Source organism: Podarcis melisellensis (assembly GCF_964234715.1).
Source record: "Podarcis melisellensis genome assembly, chromosome: 3".
Lineage (NCBI taxonomy): Eukaryota > Metazoa > Chordata > Lepidosauria > Squamata > Lacertidae > Podarcis > Podarcis melisellensis.
The window spans coordinates 67,981,158-68,001,876 of record NC_138530.1 but is presented as its reverse complement, the minus strand read 5'-3'; the positions used below and the strand labels follow the sequence as shown (position 1 = coordinate 68,001,876).

The following is a 20,719-nucleotide window of genomic DNA, read 5'->3' as shown; positions in this document are numbered from 1 at the left end:
CCTTTTTGAATTAGAAATTAATGCCATCTGCAGTAACTCCTTAGACATTACTAAAGGGTCAAATGGTCCATACTGCCTTTTTCTTTATGCCTTTTTCACCATTTACAGTGAGTCGGGTGCTGCAAAATGGCAACTTCCCTACTGAAACAACCTGAACCACCTACAAGTGTTTCAAAAAGTGTGAGCTGAATCTAGACTTAAACCATACAGTATTTAGAATAGACCATTGAAATCGACTGGACTTAAATAAGTTGCTGTTGTTGGCATCCACCTGTATTGAGAGAGAATGGAGTATGATCTGGGGGTGAAGTCAAACCACTGGGTTAGCAACACTGAAGTTATCTCCCTGGGGAACAAGCCTGGGAAGTGTGTGGCGGTCTTGGGCTGCCGTGATGGCAAGACTCAGCCTCAATAATGTGATCTTAACTGCAGGAGTTGTCAGAAGGACAGTGTCGTCCAACTGTCTTAAGGACATCCCAAAGATATCCTGCAAGCCAGCAGAATTTTAGAACCAGAGTTTTCCTTCTCCTTGGTGGGCAGCAGTGTTGGGAGTTATATGCAAAATTCTGTTAAAATAAGCAACAGTCATTACATGTTTCCAGTAAGCGTCCTCAAAAGTCTGCTTTGGTTTGAAAAACAGAAGGAAAAAATAAATATTCATAAAACGGTTGCAAAGAAAGTTCAAGGATTCTTGGAAGTATTTAGGATCAATAGGCATGATAATTTCTCAATACCTGACAAGATTGCACCTTGCAACACAGAGATGGCCACAGGGATGTAGAGTAGAACATTTTCCAGGACTTTATTTTTCCACATAAAATTTTACATTTCATAAGTGCATTAGTAACAACGAATAGATGCAGACTGCAATGCAATATAATGTACACTTGGTGGTTTCCAAGTTTTTAGTATTGTTTACTAAATATTTATAAACTAAGCACATAAGTCTTCAGGGCATTGGAAAAATTTCTGATACAAACTAGAAAAAAAAAACCTGTTGCAAATTATCTGGTGAAATTATTCTAATTTGCAAGGGAACATTTTTCATTTTTTTTTTGCAACTCAAATATTTCTGGGAAGCCTAGAAACCCCCACCCCCCAGCCTTTCCTCTCTGTTTCCTGTTCTACCATGGTTAGCGTAATTGTAATATGCCTTTGCTCAGTGCTGTATTTTGCATGGAAAAACAACAATATAGGTCTTTTTTTAAAAAAAAAATCAGAATGAATATTCTGTATAAAAGATGGGGCCCGATGTTCAGCAAGATGAGCCATTCCAAACTTATTTATTAAAAGGCTTCATTTTGCTGCTGGTCAATTTCCTGCTGGTCAGTTTGAGACATTTGAATATGTTGTGCTACCCATTTGAACATGGCTACCCAGACTAGGAGTTACTTTGAGCTAATACTTGAAGTCTGCAGCAGGTACACTCTCACTTCTCCTTTTGAACTTTTTGTTTCCACTAAGCATAAACTCATTCAAACACCTTGCAATTTAAAACTCTATTAAAAGCAGGAAAATGAGATCACTGCCCTTGTGGGGTTTTTCTCTCTCTCCTTTTACCTAGTCTGTTTCATCAACATGTGTCAGGCCTATAATAAATTTGCCGTGCTGTCAAAAGCTGTCACGCTGTCTCGCCGCACTGAAAGCCGGTAGGCAAGGGAAAGATTTATCTTGGAGCCTAAGGGAAAACCAATAAACTGGAACCATCACATCCTTAACTTGTATCTAAAATTGAAAGGCTTTACTTACTGGGAGATCCAAGCTTATCTTTATAGCACTCTGTAAATTTAGTTTTGCTTTCCCTTAACTTAATTTTCCTCCATCTTAATTGACTACAGTAGGAATTCTATGCAAATGCTGGCTAAAGACTCTTGTACGTTCACAGTGGGAATTGTTTCAAAGTAATTCACAGGTTTAATTTGGGCCTTGTTTGTGCACTACATGCCTTGAAGCAACTATGCACATCTGCCTAATCAGTAATGTGTTTATCTTCAGAATTGCGGTGGGTTCTGGGTGTGGAGGTGAGGAAAAAAGACCAAGTGGCAAAATATTAGGGAAGAACATGCCATCAGATACAGCAAATGCCACTTTTGAAAACTTGATTTGTGTGCTGTGGACAGAAACAGGAGCTCTTTAGGATTGCATCCTGCCTTTGATTACAATTATGTGGGACGTCACCTATGTATTCGTAGCAAATGAGCAATCTGGGAATAGTTGGCAGTTAATGAGCCTTGAACCTGAACAATGTTTAATCGTACATCTGTGTGCAGAAGCATGTCCTGCTTCTCTCATAAGAATGATGTATTCCCAATGTCACGATTGCTTATGCAAATTGTTATAAGATTGGTACAAGGATTTTAAGTTACATTAAACTGAGTAGAACCTTCCCTTGCTGGGGGGGGGGGGAGAGAAACCTGAGATTCCCTGTGGGCTACAAATCCCATCTTCTCATGACCATTGGCCATACTGGCTGGGATTGATGGGAGCTGGAGTTTAGCAACACCTGGACTGCCACAGGTTCTGCATCTCTGATGTAAAATAACTTCAGTGTGTAAAGGACATACAGGAGATGCGGTGTTTGGGTTGCATCCAATGAAGCCATCCCATTCATGCAAGGATTTCCACTTGCCCAGCCAAACTTCTCCTCACACTCCTTTCCCTGTGTGTCCCATAAACTTGCTGAGGGAGAGGAAAAGGAAGGTAATTTCCATTGCACAAGTGGAAGTCCTTGCACAAACAAGATGTCTTCTTTACACTTCAACTGTTTATGCCCTATCATTTATATAAAAATATCTATCTGTCAAAGCAAATAGCCACACCTGAACTCCATGTGGGTTTTCTATACAACTTAGAAACCTGATCAGGACTGGCAGGGCTGAGCAGTAGGTAAACAGTGAAGGGACAGGGGGAGCTGGCATGACTGCTCTCCCACACATCTGATTCTGATTGCTTAAGTACGTTGATGCCTGAATAGTGCTTGAAGCAGAATTGGAAAGGAGGGCAAGATTTAAAGGAACAGCACGTCCTACAAGGTAATACATGTTACTGATGCAACGTAGGACTCAAATCACACAGGACAGAGGCAGTTGTGTGGTGAAAGAAAGAAAAAAGGTAAAGGACCCCTGGACGGTTAAGTCCAGTCAAAGGTGACTATGGGATTGTGGTGCTCATCTTGCTTTCAAGCTGAGGGAGCTGGCGTTTGTCCACAGACAGCTTTCCGGGTCATGACTAAACTGCTTCTGGTGCAATGGAACACCGGGATGGAAACCAGAGTGCACAGAAACACCTTTTACCTTCCCGCCACAGCGGTACCTATTTATCTACTTGCACTAGTGTGCTTTCAAACTGCTAGGTTGGCAGGAGCTAGGACAGAGCAACGGGAGCTCACCCTGTTGCAGGGATTTGAACCGCCAACCTTCTTATTGGCAAGCCCCAGAAGCTCAATGGTTTAGACCACAGCGCCACCCACATCCCCAATTGTGTAGTACCAGTTATATCAAAGGTAAACTAGGTCTTTTTCAGGTTTGAGGACCATGTGGAACTTTTTCAGCACAGTCCACGATAAAAAGAAAATCTTGCATTAGAGCCTGCTCTTTCCTTTGCTTATTTGATTCTTTTCATTCCATGATTGGGACCGACACACAACACTTGGAGGCTTGTTGCTGTGAAAGGTGAAAACATGGTTACCAACAAAGCTTTCACCCATGTATCATCCCAGCTGCCAATACAATGATCAGTGGATGGGTTTGTAATGACAACAGTCTATGTGAGCAAGAGCTGTCCAAAAGCAGATTTGTGATATATTAATATCTGAGACGGGAATAAATAAAAATCCCTAGGGAACTGCTCTGTTCACATGGTTATCTCTGAAATCCTTTCTTCGGTCTTTTAAAGGAAGCTTGCAGGATCTAGATTTAAAAGTGAAGACAGCTAATTGGCAAGAAGAGAAGAAGAGAATGGCGAGGAGGAAGGGAGATCAGAGGAAGGAGGGCAAATGCTGAAAGGGAAAAATAACACAAAATAAAAATGAACAAACTATGCTTGGCATAAAATGAGAGGTGAATGAAATTTGCAATTTGTGCAACCAATTGAATAATCCAGACTATTTCTATTATATTTTCAAACTTATCACTAGGGGCCTAGAGTGAAGGGGTAGGACTATAGAAAACTGCTTTTTCAGACTTGGGCTTACTGTATTCTCTTTGTGGGTTGTAGGAATTTCTTGGCTGTTGAGTAATTCTGATTATTCTGTATCTTTTGTCTTCCTTGTTTCTTTTTAGGGAGCTCCTGTTGTCTATAGCTCTTGGGCAGGTTCTGTCCCTGCTTATCTGCGGTATTAGCCTGACCAGCAAGTATCTGTCAGATGATTTTCATGCCAACACTCCAGTCTTTCAGAGTTTCCTGAACTACATTCTCCTATTTTTGGTCTATACTACAACATTAGCTGTTAGACAAGGTAAGTGGCATTCTCTGGATGTAGAATAATTATTGCATTGATAATAATAATAATAATAATAATAATAATAATAATAATAATAATAATAATTGCTATAGCTTTTCTCAGTGCTTTTTTTTCTTTAAAAATGTATAGGGGTACTCTCATTTTCCTACTCATGTTGAAATACTGCCACTCAATGAGGCCAAACTTAGATTCACAAAATGTTTAGGAGTATGCATACCCCTGCTCACCCCCAGAAAAGAAAGCACTGGCTTTTCTTTCTCATAGTGGATAATTTCCCCTCTCTTGGAACATATCAAAGCATTTCCTAGTATTTAAAAAGAAAAGAAAACTTGCAGCTCCTCCAGAAAGGTTGATAACTATAAAAGGTTGCAAAATCACTATTAAACATTTGGGGTAAAGGTAAAGGTACGCCTGCCCGTACGGGCCAGTCATGTCCGACTCTAGGGTTGTGCGCCCATCCCACTTAAGAGGCCAGGGGCCAGCGCTGCCCGGAGACACTTCCGGGTCACGTGTCCAGCGTGTCGGAGCTGTTCTGGCAAGCCAGCACCAGCACAGCACACGGAAACGCCATTTACCTTCCCGCTATAAAGCAGTACCTATTTATCTACTTGCACTTAGGGGTGCCTTCCAACTGCTAGGTGGGCAGGAGCTGGGACCAAAAGACAGGAGCTCACCCCGCCACGGGGATTCAAACTGCCGACCATATGATCGGCAAGTCCTAGGCACTGAGGTTTTACCCACAGCGCCACCTGTGTCCCAACATTTGGGGTAGGAGTCACCTAAAAACCCTGGTATGGTAGCACTGCTCAAAGACTTCCCTTCTACCCTTATCCCTCCCTTGCACCTCCCCATCCCTGAAATTGACTCTAAGGAAGTTGGGAGAAGCACCAGAACAACAGAGAAAGGAAGGAGAGGCAGATCATTTCATCTGCACAGACAGAACTTTCATCAAAGTACAATGTAGAATTTCACCCTTGATATCTTATCAGCATGAGATATTCTAATGAGAGCAGTCTTTGAGGGTTTTCTTTTGTTTTTCCCTTCTCCTGTTGGCATATATGTTCATTTAGAAACCTGTTCTGATTTTGAGTGCATATTAATGAAGATATGGAGACAGCAGACCTAGTCATGGGGGTGGGGGGACGTAACTATAAGAGCAAACTTTGACTCTGAAGGCTACAGTGGTAAAGGGAAGAACCTTTCAGTCCCAATGAAACAAAGATAACATTCATTCATTCATTTTATTGGTATGTCACTTTTCCACAAAATAAATCATGCTGAAAGCAGCTTGCTACAAAGAAACAGGGATACATTTCAGACAAACAGTACAAAAACAATTTCATAATAACATAGCAAAACAAAAATATAGCAAAATACAATAATCATAGTCACACAAAAATCACTTTTAAATTCTATAACTATAACAAGATTACTTAAAGAATATGCAGCATCCAAGAGCAAAAATATCAAGGGAACTTCCCAGTTTCACTTTAGTCCTAGAAACAGCCCTCCCATGATGTTGCTCACAGTCTATCTCCTGCAGCAACTTCTTATAAGGCCTTCAAGGGTCTTAGCTGCAAACACTCCTTCCTTGATGTTACTCACACATGAGGGGATAGTCATCAAGTTTGCAGATGGCACCAAACTGGAGGGGGTGGCTAATGCCTCCGAAGACAGAATTGGGATTCAAGAAGACCTTAACAGACCGGAGAATTGGGCTGGAACTAAAAAAATGAATTTCAAAAGGGACAAATGTAAGGTTCTACACTTAGGCAGGGAGAACCAGATGCACCACTATAAGATGGGGGATACCTGGATTGCCACTAGGACATGTGAAAAGGATCTAAGGGTCTTCATAGAGGACAAGCTTAACATGACAGTTAAAGAAGGATGTTGACAAACTGGAAGGTGTGCAGATGAGGGCAACCAGAATGATTAAGAGTCTGGAAACCAAGCCTTATGAAGAACAGTTGAGGGAGTTGGGTATGGTAAGCCTAGAGAAGAGGAGACTAAGAGGATATATGATAGCTATACTCAGATATCTTAAGGAGTGTCACATGGAAGATGGAGCAATCTTGTTTTCTCCTGCTTCAGAGTGTATGACCTTCAAGTTACAAGAAAGGAGATTCTGATTAAACCTCAGGAAAAACCTTGGAAGGTGGTGGACTCTCATTTTTGGGAGATTTTAAAGAGGTTGGATGGCTATCTGTCATGTTTGATGTAGCTGAGATTCCTGAATTGCAGGTGGCTGGGCTAGATGACCCCAGGGTCCAGCCCAACTCTACAATTCTATGATTCTATGCCTGGGCAGAATTTGATTTCACCCCCTGCACACATGAATACTACACTTGTCTTAGGGCTGGAGGATCATCCAAAACAGCATGGGAAACTGGCTTCAATGAAGACTGTAGTGTGTGATGGAAACTGGGAGAGGCACAGGCAGAAGAACCTTCCACACTACTGGAGCCCAGTCAAGTATCCATTCTCAAGATGCTATCATTGAACCATCTCTTATTTCAGTCCTTAGATAAAATATACCTTGGACAGGCACATGCTTGAAAAGACAAATAGATGCTATGGTTTTTTAATTAATCTAGGTATCTCTACTCTTCCCCGCCTCTTCCACTTCAAGCGGTTTCCTGTTGAGATTAGGTGTGAGTAGGAAAATGCAGCTGGTTCCATGTCAAAGCCTTATAATTAATTCATGCATCTAAATGAACAAATAAACAACTTCTCTCTCTCAATCAGAAAAGCTTGAGATGAATCTAGGAAGGTCCTTCAAATAATATGAATGAAGTACCTATTGAGTTTTGACAAATATTTATTTTGCGATAGGCATAGGTTGATCTTTTGTGGTCCTCCGAATGCCCACCCTTACCCAAGTCCAGACTCTTTTGAGCTTCAGTAAAGCTACAGCATCTGGTGCTCTAAGGCTATTCACTGGGCTCTCAAGTGCTGGTTAACTTATTGGCCATGTTTTTGTGTGTAGACTTGAAATGTGGTTGTGGTCATCATCATTTCAGATGCTTCCTTTGTTGACATCTGTGAGTGGCTTGGCGTCCTGCCTGCTGCTTAAATTATTCAACTTTGAGACCCAGCCTTGTGGAGCAGACAGCACACCCTGTTGAGGAGAGTAATGTTCTCCTTCCTACTAGGAAGCTGTTGACTTCCACTGTGGAGGCTTCTAAACAAGGAGTTGTAAGTGTCTGTTAAAACCAAACCTGGCAAAGAATTGTCTCAGAGGCTGCAAAGATGACCTCTTTCAAAGAAGAAGTTGCTCTATCAGCTTTCTCTCTCTCTCCTTCTAGTTGGATTGATAGAATGTAGCAGACATAAGTCCTATAGGTTAGGTTTGCTCCACTTGCAGAATATGGGAAAGCCTATTAATGGAGGCCTTCTCTCACATCCTTATAAGAACAATTAGAGGTTTCCCAAACCCATCAAAACCGGAACAGGATAATGAATGCCTGCATCATTTCTCCATTTCCCAGCTTAGGTGCCTTGTGGTGAAATATAGAGCAGTTCTCCCGCCGCCCCCATGCCTGTTGCAACTAGGCACTAATGCCACACAGTTGACTTTCTTCTAAAACCATGTGGCTTGCTAGGATCATAAAAGCCTAGTTTTCTTCTGTTCCCAACAATTAGAGCAAGGAGGGTTAGAGATAAGGCAGTGGTGTCAGAGCAGGGTGAAATGTGGAAAGAAGCAGAGCAAAACTGAAGTAGTGTGAAAAACAGATACTAAGATGTGGAGCGAGGAGATAGCCTGTTATACCACTTAATAGCAGATCTTCAGCTATAGTTAATGGGGCAGGCAATGGAGACTTGGCATTAACTACAGGCATTGCAAAGATAAGTAGAACAGCACAGAACCTGTGTATCTGAAGAAGTGTGCATGCACACGAAAGCTCATACCAAGAACTAACTTAGTTGGTCTTTAAGGTGCTACTGGAAGGAATTTTTTTTGTTTTGACTATGGCAGACCAACACGGCTACCTATCTAGCACAGAACCTATTTCAGATAGTGTGACTCCACCCTACGTGTATGAGTTTGTTTTTCTTAACTGGAATTTTGTGCAGAGTTTGCTACATTCTTTGCAGAGAAAGTGTTTCTAGCGTGGGTCTCTGCTGATTAGATAATACAGTTACATATAGTTCTTCAATTTTTTATTTTCTGTGGACTATTTTTCTTTCATAGTGAAATCCAAACATTTGTCCAACAGTTCTTGTGATTGTATACAATAATTGCAGGAAAGGCTTCTGCTCACACAAGGCAAGGCACCTGAGATTAAGAGTCTCGTGCTCTACTGACTGAGCTATTTTGCCAATCCTTCCTATCTACTGCAACCCTCTATGCCATATCCCTTGTTGTTCCAGAGGGTCCTCCAGTCCCCAGGAGCACTATTTCAAGGAACATGGGGTGGGGGGAAACTTGGGGAAATTTGGGGCACTGTCTAGTGCAAGCAGAAGTACCTTCTGTTAGCACAAAATCTTCACTAGATACAACTCTTATTTATTACCTGTCGGTTTTCCAGCCCTCTAGATGCAAATCTGTTTTTAAAGCATCTCCATTTGCTCAAACTCCCCATTAGCTAATGCTGTGGAGGATCCTGCATAGCCATTGAGATGTTCACTCACCACAGCAGCACAATAAGAGAAAAATTGAGTGCCATTAGCAAAATGTTGCCTCAATGCTACCTTGAACTCCCTCTTATGTATGTCTTCAGCTCAACATTTGCGTTACAAATTATTTATGCTTTAGTTTCAAGCATTTGCAGATGCTTCTGTCTTTGTCTGCAGGCAATTAGCACCACTATGGTTGATTTCCTGTGAGTAAATTAGTTTTAATTTCCACTCTGCTCCTTTTGCATGGCTCTATTACACCAAGATTTTGCAAAAGAAAAAGAAAAAGTTTTGTAATGCACTTTAACTCTGATACATAGCTGAAACATTGGATTTTGGACATACTTTGCAATTGAGACATGCTGCTTGCACCACATAGTTGATACTAATTTGAACAGTCTGGGTGGTTGTTGTTGTTGTTGATTAAAGGACTAGCAGTATTGACTGTGCTTAGTGATTGACTCCCATGAAAGAAAGAGAAATGGACAAAAGTCCATTTTAACCCCTTTTATCTGAGGGTAGGCAGCAAAAGTGATTCCGTCTCCATTCTCCCCTTGGGCACCCCAGTATCCCACTTTTGCAGAAGCCAAACAGGATGGGATAGTTTGCCTGAAAAGTGGGGTATGCAGCCACTGCCGATCAGCTGACTGATGGCAGCTCTAAACCCCAGTTCCTTTGGCACAGTAGTTTGATTTCAAACCATGCAGTCAAAGGAAAATGCTTCACCTGATATCGCAGGTGATTAAGAGGTGGTCAGCCCCACCCACCTGCCACAGTGGCCTATACAAGTTAGATGTCTCCCCATGTATTTAGACTGTGTACACATTGCCATTTACTCTGACTCTAATGCAGTTCCAGCATTGGTGTTTGAAACCAAGTGTACATGATGATAGCCAAAATCCATTTGTATACTGTAATTTCTTGAGGAATACTGCTGATTGATGTATTTCCCCTCGAGCCTGCTTCCAGTGAATTTGAAAAAAAAACCCTGAGGCATAGTTAAGCTGAGGTGTGTCCATTTTAGACATCCATTGCACATGTGCAGATGACACCACATGCACAGATGATGGCTTTGGTGAGTAGGCATTTGGGGGCTCCAAGTGCAGGGAAACAAATCAGGTAATTGTGCATACAGCAACATAAAATGTTACTTGAAACACAGCAGGGGCAAACTATCTCACTGCATTTTAAGCCACATATGTTCATGCCCCAATTTAAATGCCTCGCCATTTTTCAGGCAGAGGGTCATTAAAATCCACTTTAGGTAGATTTTATAGAGCTGTGTTTGGGTTGGATTAATGTCCAAGGCTTGGGAAAAAAGCACTTATTCAATTCATTTGCTTCACTTTTTGACGAAAGGTCCTTGCTATTGAGGATGCAAATTTCAGCATAAAATTTGAAATTCACAGAAATGTGGCTCATTTCTACTCATATTGACTTCAAGAAGAATGTCACTGATATTTGCTTTGGGACATTGCAAATGTAGCTGAGGGAAATCAAAGAAACAGAAGTGGTGTAGCTTTAGAGTGAGATGATGATGTGCCTGGGATTCAGCTAACACCATTGTCCAGCCGAGCATGAAACAAGCCTTCAAAGGTTAATAGAAGTCCCAGTACTAGACTATAGCCCTAGGAAAAAGTCTGGATATCATCTGACAACTTTTAAAAAGTTTCCATTGGTACATGATGCTCTCATAGCAATGTCTAAAAATGGAAGTTCATGTGTTGCTTCCATTTTCCAATGCACGTGGGTATTATAAAACTACAATTATTAGTTAGAATTTTGTGTTGGAAATTTGAGCCTGTACAGCATAAAAGAGATCCAGTGGCTTCTCAGTCAATGTATGATGTGATGGATTCAATCCATCTATTTTTCATACGGCTGCCTTCCTATTTAATTCCCAGATACAAGGAACATATTTGTCAAGTGTGTCAGGCCGGTTTTACACTTTACACAGGAGCAAATGTAGGTTTGCCAGTAGAAAAACTATCCAATAACTCAAGCAGTAAGTGGCTAGAGACCTCGCCTTTGGTACAGACTATCCTGCTTCACACATAATGCTAAGCCAAACCATAGCTTAGCATGAATGTTTGAGCAAACACTCTTCTGAAGCTCACAGTTGCTTAGTCTAGACTATGAGCTGCAACAAACCTATGGCTTATAGCTCATGGTCTGTCCAGTAGCATTAAACTAAGAAGCTAAATCATGGCTTGACTCAGTGCAGCACAGCAGCAGCAAAACATGGTCCTGGGAGGAGCAAAGCAGCCAAGATTTCATCTCCTGGAGCCTGCATACTTGTATGTTTGGCTTAGCATGACATGCAAACCAGAGCATTATAGCTTAGTGGTTAAAGTCAACGGACAAGGGATTTCCTGGGAGTTGTTCTTGAAGGAGGATGCTTTTGATTGCAAATAATATATTCATAATTCATAATATATAGATATAGATCTTGGGATTCTAATATTTTATGTCAGAGCCCAAAATTTCTGATATATATATATATATATCCCCATTATGGAAGTTCAAATTGAAAGGCTGAGTAACATGGCATCTGTATAAGGTTAGAGCTGAATGCAGATTTGGGGTTTGTGTGATTTTGATGCCTGCTTAATGTTGGGTTTGCATAATATCAGGGTTTACACAACTTCAATGTCTGCACAATTGGAGTTCTACAACTTTTGCATACCTTCACAGGCATATTTACAGCTTTAAAAAGTGCATGTTTTTAGGTTAGGGGCTATCCTGTGAACTGCCCTGAGACCTGTGGGTATAGGGCGGTATATTAATTAATTAATTGAAATGTGAGTACTATTTAATACTTGGTACATATGTAACTTGCAGTTAGGTGGTTGCATGGTTTTCTCAAAGTTTGCTTGTAGGGCTCTAAGCATTTCGTAAATTCTATAGAAAAAGTCAGCAGTCAGTTAAAATGGAAAACACTTCCCCAACTCTAGAAGATATAAATGAGAATTTATAAATATTTTGGAAGAATTTCCAGAAAAAAATGATACAGAAAACTTATGACATTTAAAATGTGAAAGAATAGTGATTTGATAACGGAGGCTAGTAAGAAGAGATGAATAAGCTGGAATCGTATACACATATACCAAGTAGGAAGTCCTACTGAATTATCAGGTATCTGAAGAAGTGTGCATGCACACGAAAGCTCATACCAAGAACTAACTTAGTTGGTCTTGTGCTACTGGAAGGAATTTTTGTTTTGTTTTGACTATGGCAGACCAACACGGCTACCTATCTGTAACTTGAATTATCTGAGATTACTTTTGAGTAGAAATGTGTAAATCAGAGAATCTGATTTTTCATACTTTAATACCTCTTATACCTTGTGCTTTTTCATCAACCAGAATACATTTAAAGCACAGTCTTGCTAACTATAAAGAAAGAAAAGTGTAAAGTATGAGGATAGAGTATTTATCTGTGAGCAGGGCTTTTTTCAGGTGGAACTCACTGGAACTCAGTTCTGTCATCTCTCAAGTGGGCACCATTGCCATTATAAGAGAACAAGGGAAGCATTCATGGTAAGTTCTGGCACCTCTTTTTCTAGAAAAATAGGCACTGTGTGTGAAGATTAAAAAGAAACACTCACAGCACACTCCTAACTGTGTCTACTTGGGAGTAAGTTCTATTGAAATTTACCTCCAGACAAGTAAGGCTAGGCTCACAGCCTCAGATAATAAGGGTAGAAAATCGAATTATAAAAGAAAAAGGATTAGAGGGAAAACTGATGGAAACAATCTATTTGCTTTATTGAATGACTTATTTACAAGAATCTTAGATCGGAATCTGTGGCCAGGTACAATTCTGAAATTGCCAAGAGAAAGATATTACATGGAGATATCATTTTGTCTTTTCATAAAAGAGGTACTTGTAGTTTTATCTTAAGCACAGCTTGAAGAAGCCCAGTCCCAAATGGAGACAAAGAAGAAATGAACATCCCCACCCTCTTGATTTGACTCACGTCATGCTATAAGCCAGGGGTGGGGAATCTCAGGCCCAACAGGCTTCATTATCTGGGCCCCAGGGCAACCCCCAGACTGTGATTTATCCCTGGATTACACTCCTTACTGCCCCTGCTGTGTGCCTCCACCCCCAAGTGATTTTGAGTGGCTGGAATATGCCCTTGAACTGTGGCAATGTCAGTTGCTTGCCTGGATGTACAAAGTTCAGAATCACTTCCTTTGCCCAGCACAGTTTTGCCTCTGACCCCACCCACCCCTGGTTCCATGGAAGGTTCCTCATTGTTGTTGTTTAGTCGTTTAGTCGTGTCCGACTCTTCGTGACCCCATGGACCAGAGCACGCCAGGCACTCCTGTCTTCCACTGCCTCCCGCAGCTTGGTCAAACTCATGCTGGTAGCTTCGAGAACACTCTCCAACCATCTCGTCCTCTGTCGTCCCCTTCTCCTTGTGCCCTCCATCTTTCCCAACATCAGGGTCTTTTCCAGGGAGTCTTCTCTTCTCATGAGGTGGCCAAAGTATTGGATCTTCCGGATCTGTGCATAATTTGGAATGCATATATGTGCATAATTTTATGTATACTTTGATCTGCAAGATGGCACCATGTTTGTATCCTCTTTCTCTTCCTGTATCAGATGAAGATAATAAATTCATGGAGGATAAGGCTATCAGTGGCTACTAGCTATGATGGCTATGTTCTGCCTCCACAGTTGGAGGCAGCATGCATCTAAATGCCAGTTGCTAGAAACCACAGGAGGGGAAAGTGCTCTTTTCACTTGCCATTACACAAATAACTACATCCATCTTGACCATACTCTGATATTTCCCAAAGCTGTCAAGATGTTCACCTATATGGGCATATTGCTGAAAGAAGTACTGTTGGAATTACAACAGCAGAGATCATTCAGTTACTAACCTAAAGGTTAATTCTGTTGACAGTCAGCCAACCAAGAGAGAGGTGGTGGTGGTGCTGTTGCCTAGCAACCAGTCAGATTGGCATGATCCTTGGTAAAGTCATGAGTTCTGGTTGATTGGTTAGTTCTGTTTTCCCCCATATGGTTAGTAGTATTTCTCTCTGCTATAGATTAGGCTTGAACAGCTAAGAAGGACAAAATGTCTCTGTTTATTTCTTCTTGTATTGTATACTGTTTTCGATCGATTTACCCTATAAGCTATTATTAGTTTATTTTGTCTCTCAAGTCCGTCTACATTATTTAAGTGATTCTGTTAACAAGTACTTACAGTGAAATCTAACCACTTCTTCAAAACCACCATTAAAGAACTTTCTGGAACAGCTGAGCTTTTGCTTGTGTTCTGGCAGAATGAATAAGAGGACTAATGGAAGGGATGCCATTTAAACAATCATTTATCCTGTGGGAAGAATGTTTGAACGTACTCAAACATTGCATTTGCTTATACAAGGAACAGAGTCAATAGTCTCTCCTTAAATCAAGGGCTTGTTGTGTTACAGTTTCTGATGTGGGTTAGTTGCTCATTTGTGCAATAGGAGAGTAATTTTTGATTCGTCGGTTGATTTCATTGATATGCGACTTTTCCACAGCAAACTGTTTCTAAAGTGGTTTACATCAAATGTCCTCTTGTCAAAATACAGAACATCGGATGGAGTAGAGAAACAAGTTTATGGAATGTATCAATAAATTCACAAAGAAAAACAATTCAGCATATGTTAAATAAATTCAATAATGCAAAAGATATCATCAAGATTGAAATGCACAAGTACAGAGGTGTGTGAGCAGTTCCACAGAATTCCCTGTGAACCCTGTTCCATAAATCCACTTACCTCTTTGTCAGTGGCAACAGCCCCTCCCCTGTCTTGGGTCTTCCCCATGCCCAGCACAAAGTTCCACTTTGGCCAGAGGAGGCACCACTAGCACTCCTCTGTTCCTAAATGGACAATTTGGGGGAAGGATAGAAGGAGTGGTTCTCTCCTCTTGACTGCAGCAAAGGTTGAAACAGCAGCAAGCCAAGGATGAATCCTGGCTACAGCCCTTGGCTTGTTTGGAGCAAGACAAACTATGGGCCTGAGCTCAGATGGAATGTGACACCTGAAGTGTAGGTGGGTTCCCACAAGGCAAGACACAGTGATAACAGCAAGAGCCTTTATTCAACTAACAGAGCTAGACAACAAGGGCAAAGCAACAGCTTATATACGGTACATTTCTGAAGGCCTGGGCCACTCCCACTGCCAACGTGATTGGCTATCTAAACTTCCAAGCTGCAAATCATAACTCAGAGTTTAAGGGCCAAAGGCAGAGGCTCAAATCCTGAATTCTTCTGTGATTGGATATCATGTATTGAATCAGAACACAGGAGCTCAGATTCCTTATTCCAGACTCAAGCTCAGGCAAACACAGACCACTGAATACATAACACCACCAATCTGTGGCTCAGCTCCCCATAGGAGCAGGGATGTGGGAGGAGCAAAGCAACCATGGTTTTCTCCCTGTGCACCAGCACACTTGTTCATTCACAGTAAACCATGGTTTGGCTTTGCATTACATGTAGTCCAGAGCAGGAGACAACACTGAGCTAAACTAAAGGGAATAGCAAGATGTTATATCATTGACAGGTTGGTGGCTGGCTGGCTTGCTTGCAGCAGGCTGCAAACTGCTGGCTCCTGTAAATGAGAGTGAAAGTTATTTTTCCCTCTTCCTCATTCACTCCAATCATGATTTTGGAAAGAGGGCTCATGTCAGCTTCTCTGGGTTGCAGCGTGAGAAAACAGGATTCTTTGGCAGCAAAGTGCACTTCATTTCTGCTTAACTGTCTCTCAAGACTCTATGGGTGGTGCATTCTCCTAATCTCTCATTGGGCATGAGAGCAGCAGGCAGTGTCTGAGAAGATGCTGGAGGAACTACAGTGTGTTCACCAAAGAGCCTTCTTCCACCCTATTCATAGGTACTTGGAAGTGAACACTACTGAACTCCTTGGCCCTTATTCTGAGAAAGCATGCACAAGCTCATGCTGTTATGACTTGCTCTTCCTAAATACAGTGGGGTCGAGGAACCTGAAAAAAAGATGGGGAAATTGATGATCAAACTGAAGAGGTCACAAGCAAATTACTAAATGAGTTTTAGCATGAAACAGTGAATTGCCCAACAGGCAATAGAGCTGTAGATTAGGGGTTAACCAATACAATGCCCTTCAAGTGTTGTGGGGCTACAACTCCCCCCATCCCTGACCATTGTCTATGCTGGCTGGAGCAGATGTGAACTGGAGTCCAACAACATATGGAGAGAATTGTATTGATTACTCCTGCTATAGACCTTTGAAATACCTTTTAAATTGAGCATGTGCAGAGCACATTTTCATCACTGCTAAGTGGTCACAACAGCAAGCTGTTACATACCGCCATTCTCCTTTCCCGGAAATACTTAATTGTCAGGATTTTTTTTCCTGGGTCAGCAGCTGATTCTGGATATATTGTGCTAAGAAGTTGCTCACAGCTGACTACCTGGAAACAATGGTTGGAAACCAAACCCAGCCAGCATTTGTGGAGACCTGCCTGTGAATAACCCAAAGCATGGACCCCCCCCCAAAGGAGACTTACACTGACACAATAGCCTTGTGCCCATCAGTAGCGATGTAAAAGCAGCTTGGAAACTGGCTTATTGCAGAAGGCACCATCTAGGGTTTATCGTGCAAATGCATGACCAACGAGGCCTTTACAAGTCATCAATGGCAGCCCTTCATTCCATTCGAAGGAAATCCATTCAGTTGGAGATGCAGGTTAGGGAATGCAAATTGAAAATTATAAGGAAAATGGTTCTGTACACAAATGCAAACAGGAATAGCCCTCCTGATGGATGCTAGTTCATAAAACCATAGAACTGTAGACTTGGAAGGGACCCTGAGGATCATCTAGTCCAGTGTTTCCCAACCGGTGTTCCGCGGCACACTAGTGTGCCGCGAGACGTTGCCTGGTGTGCCGTGGGAGTCACTAAGGCTTGTGCGGGCAGACACGTCTCTGGCCGCGGTCGTGTTTTGTGTGTGCGCTCGTGGGGACGCCGGAGCCGCCTTGCTTGTGGGTCGGGAGCTCCGTCGGAAGAGCGCACTCCTCGGTCTCTCTCTCTCTCTCTCTCTGCCTCCGCCCCGCGGAAAGCCTCTGCCTAACTTGGGTCTCCTCGCTGGCGCTGGCCACACACACTCACTCCGAAGTAGGACACGGCGCCATCTCTCCCCCCCCCCCCCCCGTTGAACTGCAAAGGAGAGAAGAGGCTGGGCTGGGAAGCGGAGGAGCCCTCTGGATCCGCGCGAGGAGGAGGAGGAGGAGAACGCAATCTGCACGGACGCTTAGAAAACAAAACAAAAAAATATGGGGGGGGACATGCTCGTTCTTAAGCTGGGCGGGGGAGTGTCTGTGGATCGCGGCGCCCGCCCGCAGGAATCTCTGCGCGCGGTGCATAATTCATGGGCAGAAGGTTACCTATTCCTTCCCGGGCGGCGGGAGCAGCAGAGCGAGCGAGAGAGAGAGAGAGAAGCAGGGAAGCGCCTCCACCCACCCCGCGCCCTCCTTCCCCCCGTGCGCACGCTTGGGCTCCGATCACGGGAACGGACGGGGTGGGGGGATGGACGGTGGCGCTTAGCCGCCTCAGAGCCAAAGGGGGCAGCCGCCTGCCCGCCTGCCTCCCTCCGCCGTGCGTGCGTGCGTGATGACTGCCAGCTTCCAGGGGCTGCCGTTTTGTCACTGGTGTCACTGACGTGGGAGGGGGAGAGGCGCGCCGTTTAGACGGGCAAAACGGCCAGGAAAAGGAGGTTTGCACAAGCATTACGGAAGTTGCACCCAAGGTGATTGCGGGGCGGGGTGTAGTTTGAAGGACGATCTTGCTTTCGGGGGCCCAGGAATTTCCCATCTGCTTGCTGTTGGCGGGAAGGGGGGGGCTTTTTGGAATCAGCCAGTCATTTTAAAGTGCTTCCCGACAGAGACAATTTTTGGGTCGGGAGGAAGGGGGGGCTGTGGCCCAGGTTGTGCACTGAATAAAGTATTTTATAATTTTTCATATTTCTGTTTACTTACTATTTCATAATAAAGTAATTATAAAATACTTTCTTTGTGTTTATTTGATTCCTATTAAAGAGAGTTACTTTATATATAGTCAATATAGGCACAGAGTTAATTTTTTAAACATTTTCTAATGGTGGTGTGCCTTGAGATTTTTTTCATGAAACAAGTGTGCCTTTGCCCAAAAAAGGTTGGGAAACACTGATCTAGTCCAACTGTCTGCAATGCAGGAATCTCAACAAAAGCATTCATTACAGATAACCATCCCACCTTTGTTTAAAAACCTCCAATGAAGGAGTTGTGTTACTGCTTATTATTGTGTTAGGGATAATGTTACTGGTTCATCCATCTTTCTGTGCATCCTGAATTGAATGCAAAGTGAATGCATAAAAAGGTGAGGGAGATCTGTTTGGAGTGGCATTAACATTTAATTCCATTTCTGTCTCATGCATTTCATAAGCCTCTCAAGGTGTTTCTATTTAGTAAACAGATGCCCCACTTCCTCTACCTGGAGGGTAGGGGATGGATTTATCTTTATTTTATTTTTTCTGCGTGAAAATGCTGTAATTTGAATCCTACCGCCGTAAGCAAAATTCAAGACCAAGGTTGCCTCCCATTTTATCCTACAGCAGCCGTCACCTTCAGTTTATGGAATCTTTAAACATTCATCAATTCTAGCTGCTAGGAAGCATAGAGGCTTATGCATTCCCTTCACGTAGCCACAGCGTTTATATGGCAGGTTTTGAAGTGTGGTTACAAGATGATAACTGTATTGCCTGAAGGCGCTAAGTCTTGCTTTGCCAGAATTGTGCTTTGTATGCAATTAGTGTAAGAATTCAAGAGTGGAGTTTATCCTCACCATCGTCTCTCTCATTATAAATGGATCATAATGGAGGAAGAAAGCAGTCTCTGCAGCGCCTTCCTTAAGTGTTCATTAAATCAAATGCTCTACAACACAGCAGGCTGTGAACTAGGGATAACTGAGGAGTGTGATCTTTGCCCATTCTGATACAAACTGACCTGATCTGCACCTCTTGGACTAACGTGGATTGGAAGCTAGCAATGCACTGCGCTTTGCAGGTGTCAACACAGTGCTGCACTTTTTTTAAAAAAGACATTGGCATGCTTTAAAAATGCATATCTTGAGATAAACTGCATTTAGAAATGCGTATCTTGAAAAGACGTACGTTCAAATATATATTTCAGTGCAAGTTTTTATGAGGATTTTTTAATAGTTATATGACAAAAGTGCTTCTAAGCACTTTACAAGCAAAACCAAAAACCCATAAGTGGGGAACCTTTATCATCCTGAGGGCCACATTCCCTTTTGGGCAACATGCCACTGGTGGTCAGTGCCAGAGACATTTGTACACCCTTCTCAGTGCTCCAGCCAGGTAAGCAAGAGGCATCCTCAGAGTTGAGGGACACATTCCAGCCAAGCAAAGCAAGGCCAGGGATGGTTATGGTCTGGAGAGAAAGGGTTTAGCCTGGGGATTCCTGGAGGGCAACATTTGGGCCCCACACGCCTGTTGTTCCCCACCCGTTCTAGGACATGCTTTTGTTTTAAGCAGGGGAAATGGTGAAGGCACCTGTGTGTGCATTTGAGCATGTCTTGGAATCTTCTGCAGTGGGCTTCTGTTCTGTGACAATAGAGTTGATGTCAAAAGGGTTCCCTGAAGGTAGAAAGGCTGTATTGTAAGCAATGCTCTGAAGCAAAACACAATAAAATTTAAACAGCCTACTGTCATTGTTCCTTGTGTGGGAAATCTCCTTGCAGAAATGAACGGTATTGTCAGGGAACTGCCATCGGAACGAGAGGAGGAGGCGAGGCTCCACGACGATGCTGGAGAGGGGACAAGTAGGGAGAGAGGCAGGTCTCCTGTTGGGGAAGAAAATCAGCGCAACACCAGGGATGGAGGGGGGCCAATGGGGGAAGCAGAGAGCAGGCTCAGAGACTCTTCACTGGACAACAGCGGGGAGAGCACAGGTCCTCCGCTACCCATGCCCTCCCTGCGCAGAAGACTTCCACGCAGGGAGAGTAGGAGGAGACTGGGCATCAAACAGCTTTTATGTTGGAAAAGGTTTAAGAAACGCCCACTGTCGGATTCTGCCAGCGACTGAACAGCCACGAAGTGAGGGGCTGTCCAGCCAGGAAAGGTTTAACCAGGCCACCTAGCCAGGAGTGGCGGCAACTTACGCACGAGCAACCCCATATAACCATTACAGGTATGAAAAGCCTTCACAGACACACACTCTCTTTTATGCAATATTATTTCTGCTGCAAAACATACGAACATCAGAACATTTAAGAAGCCCCACTGGATCAGGCCAAAGACACGTGGTATAATAATAATAATAATAATCATTATCATTATCATTATCATTATTTATTATTTATACCCCGCCCATCTGGCTGGGTTTTCCCAGCCACTCTGGGCGGCTTCCAACTGAATTTTAAAAACAATACAGCATTAGACATTAAAAACTTCCCTAAAGAGGGCTGCTCTCGCAGTGGCCAAGCAGATGCCTGTGGGAAGCACTTAAGCCCTTAAATAGATGACGGGAAATAGGCTTGATGCAGTACCATCAAGATTTGAATTCTTAGATGAAGAGCCCATGGTCTGAAGTAAACAATTCA

General features: G+C 42.8%; 1 protein-coding gene across 1 annotated transcript in view; it reads left to right on the top strand.

Annotated features, from left to right (window-relative positions):
* SLC35F1 (solute carrier family 35 member F1) overlaps nucleotides 1–20,719 on the top strand; it is a 185,441-nt gene that overhangs the window by 92,807 nt on the left and 71,915 nt on the right. Inside the window, exon 2 of the mRNA XM_081905468.1 lies at nucleotides 4,281–4,456. Coding sequence (XP_081761594.1) covers nucleotides 4,281–4,456 — 176 coding nt within the window. The remainder of the gene's footprint in view (nucleotides 1–4,280; nucleotides 4,457–20,719) is intronic.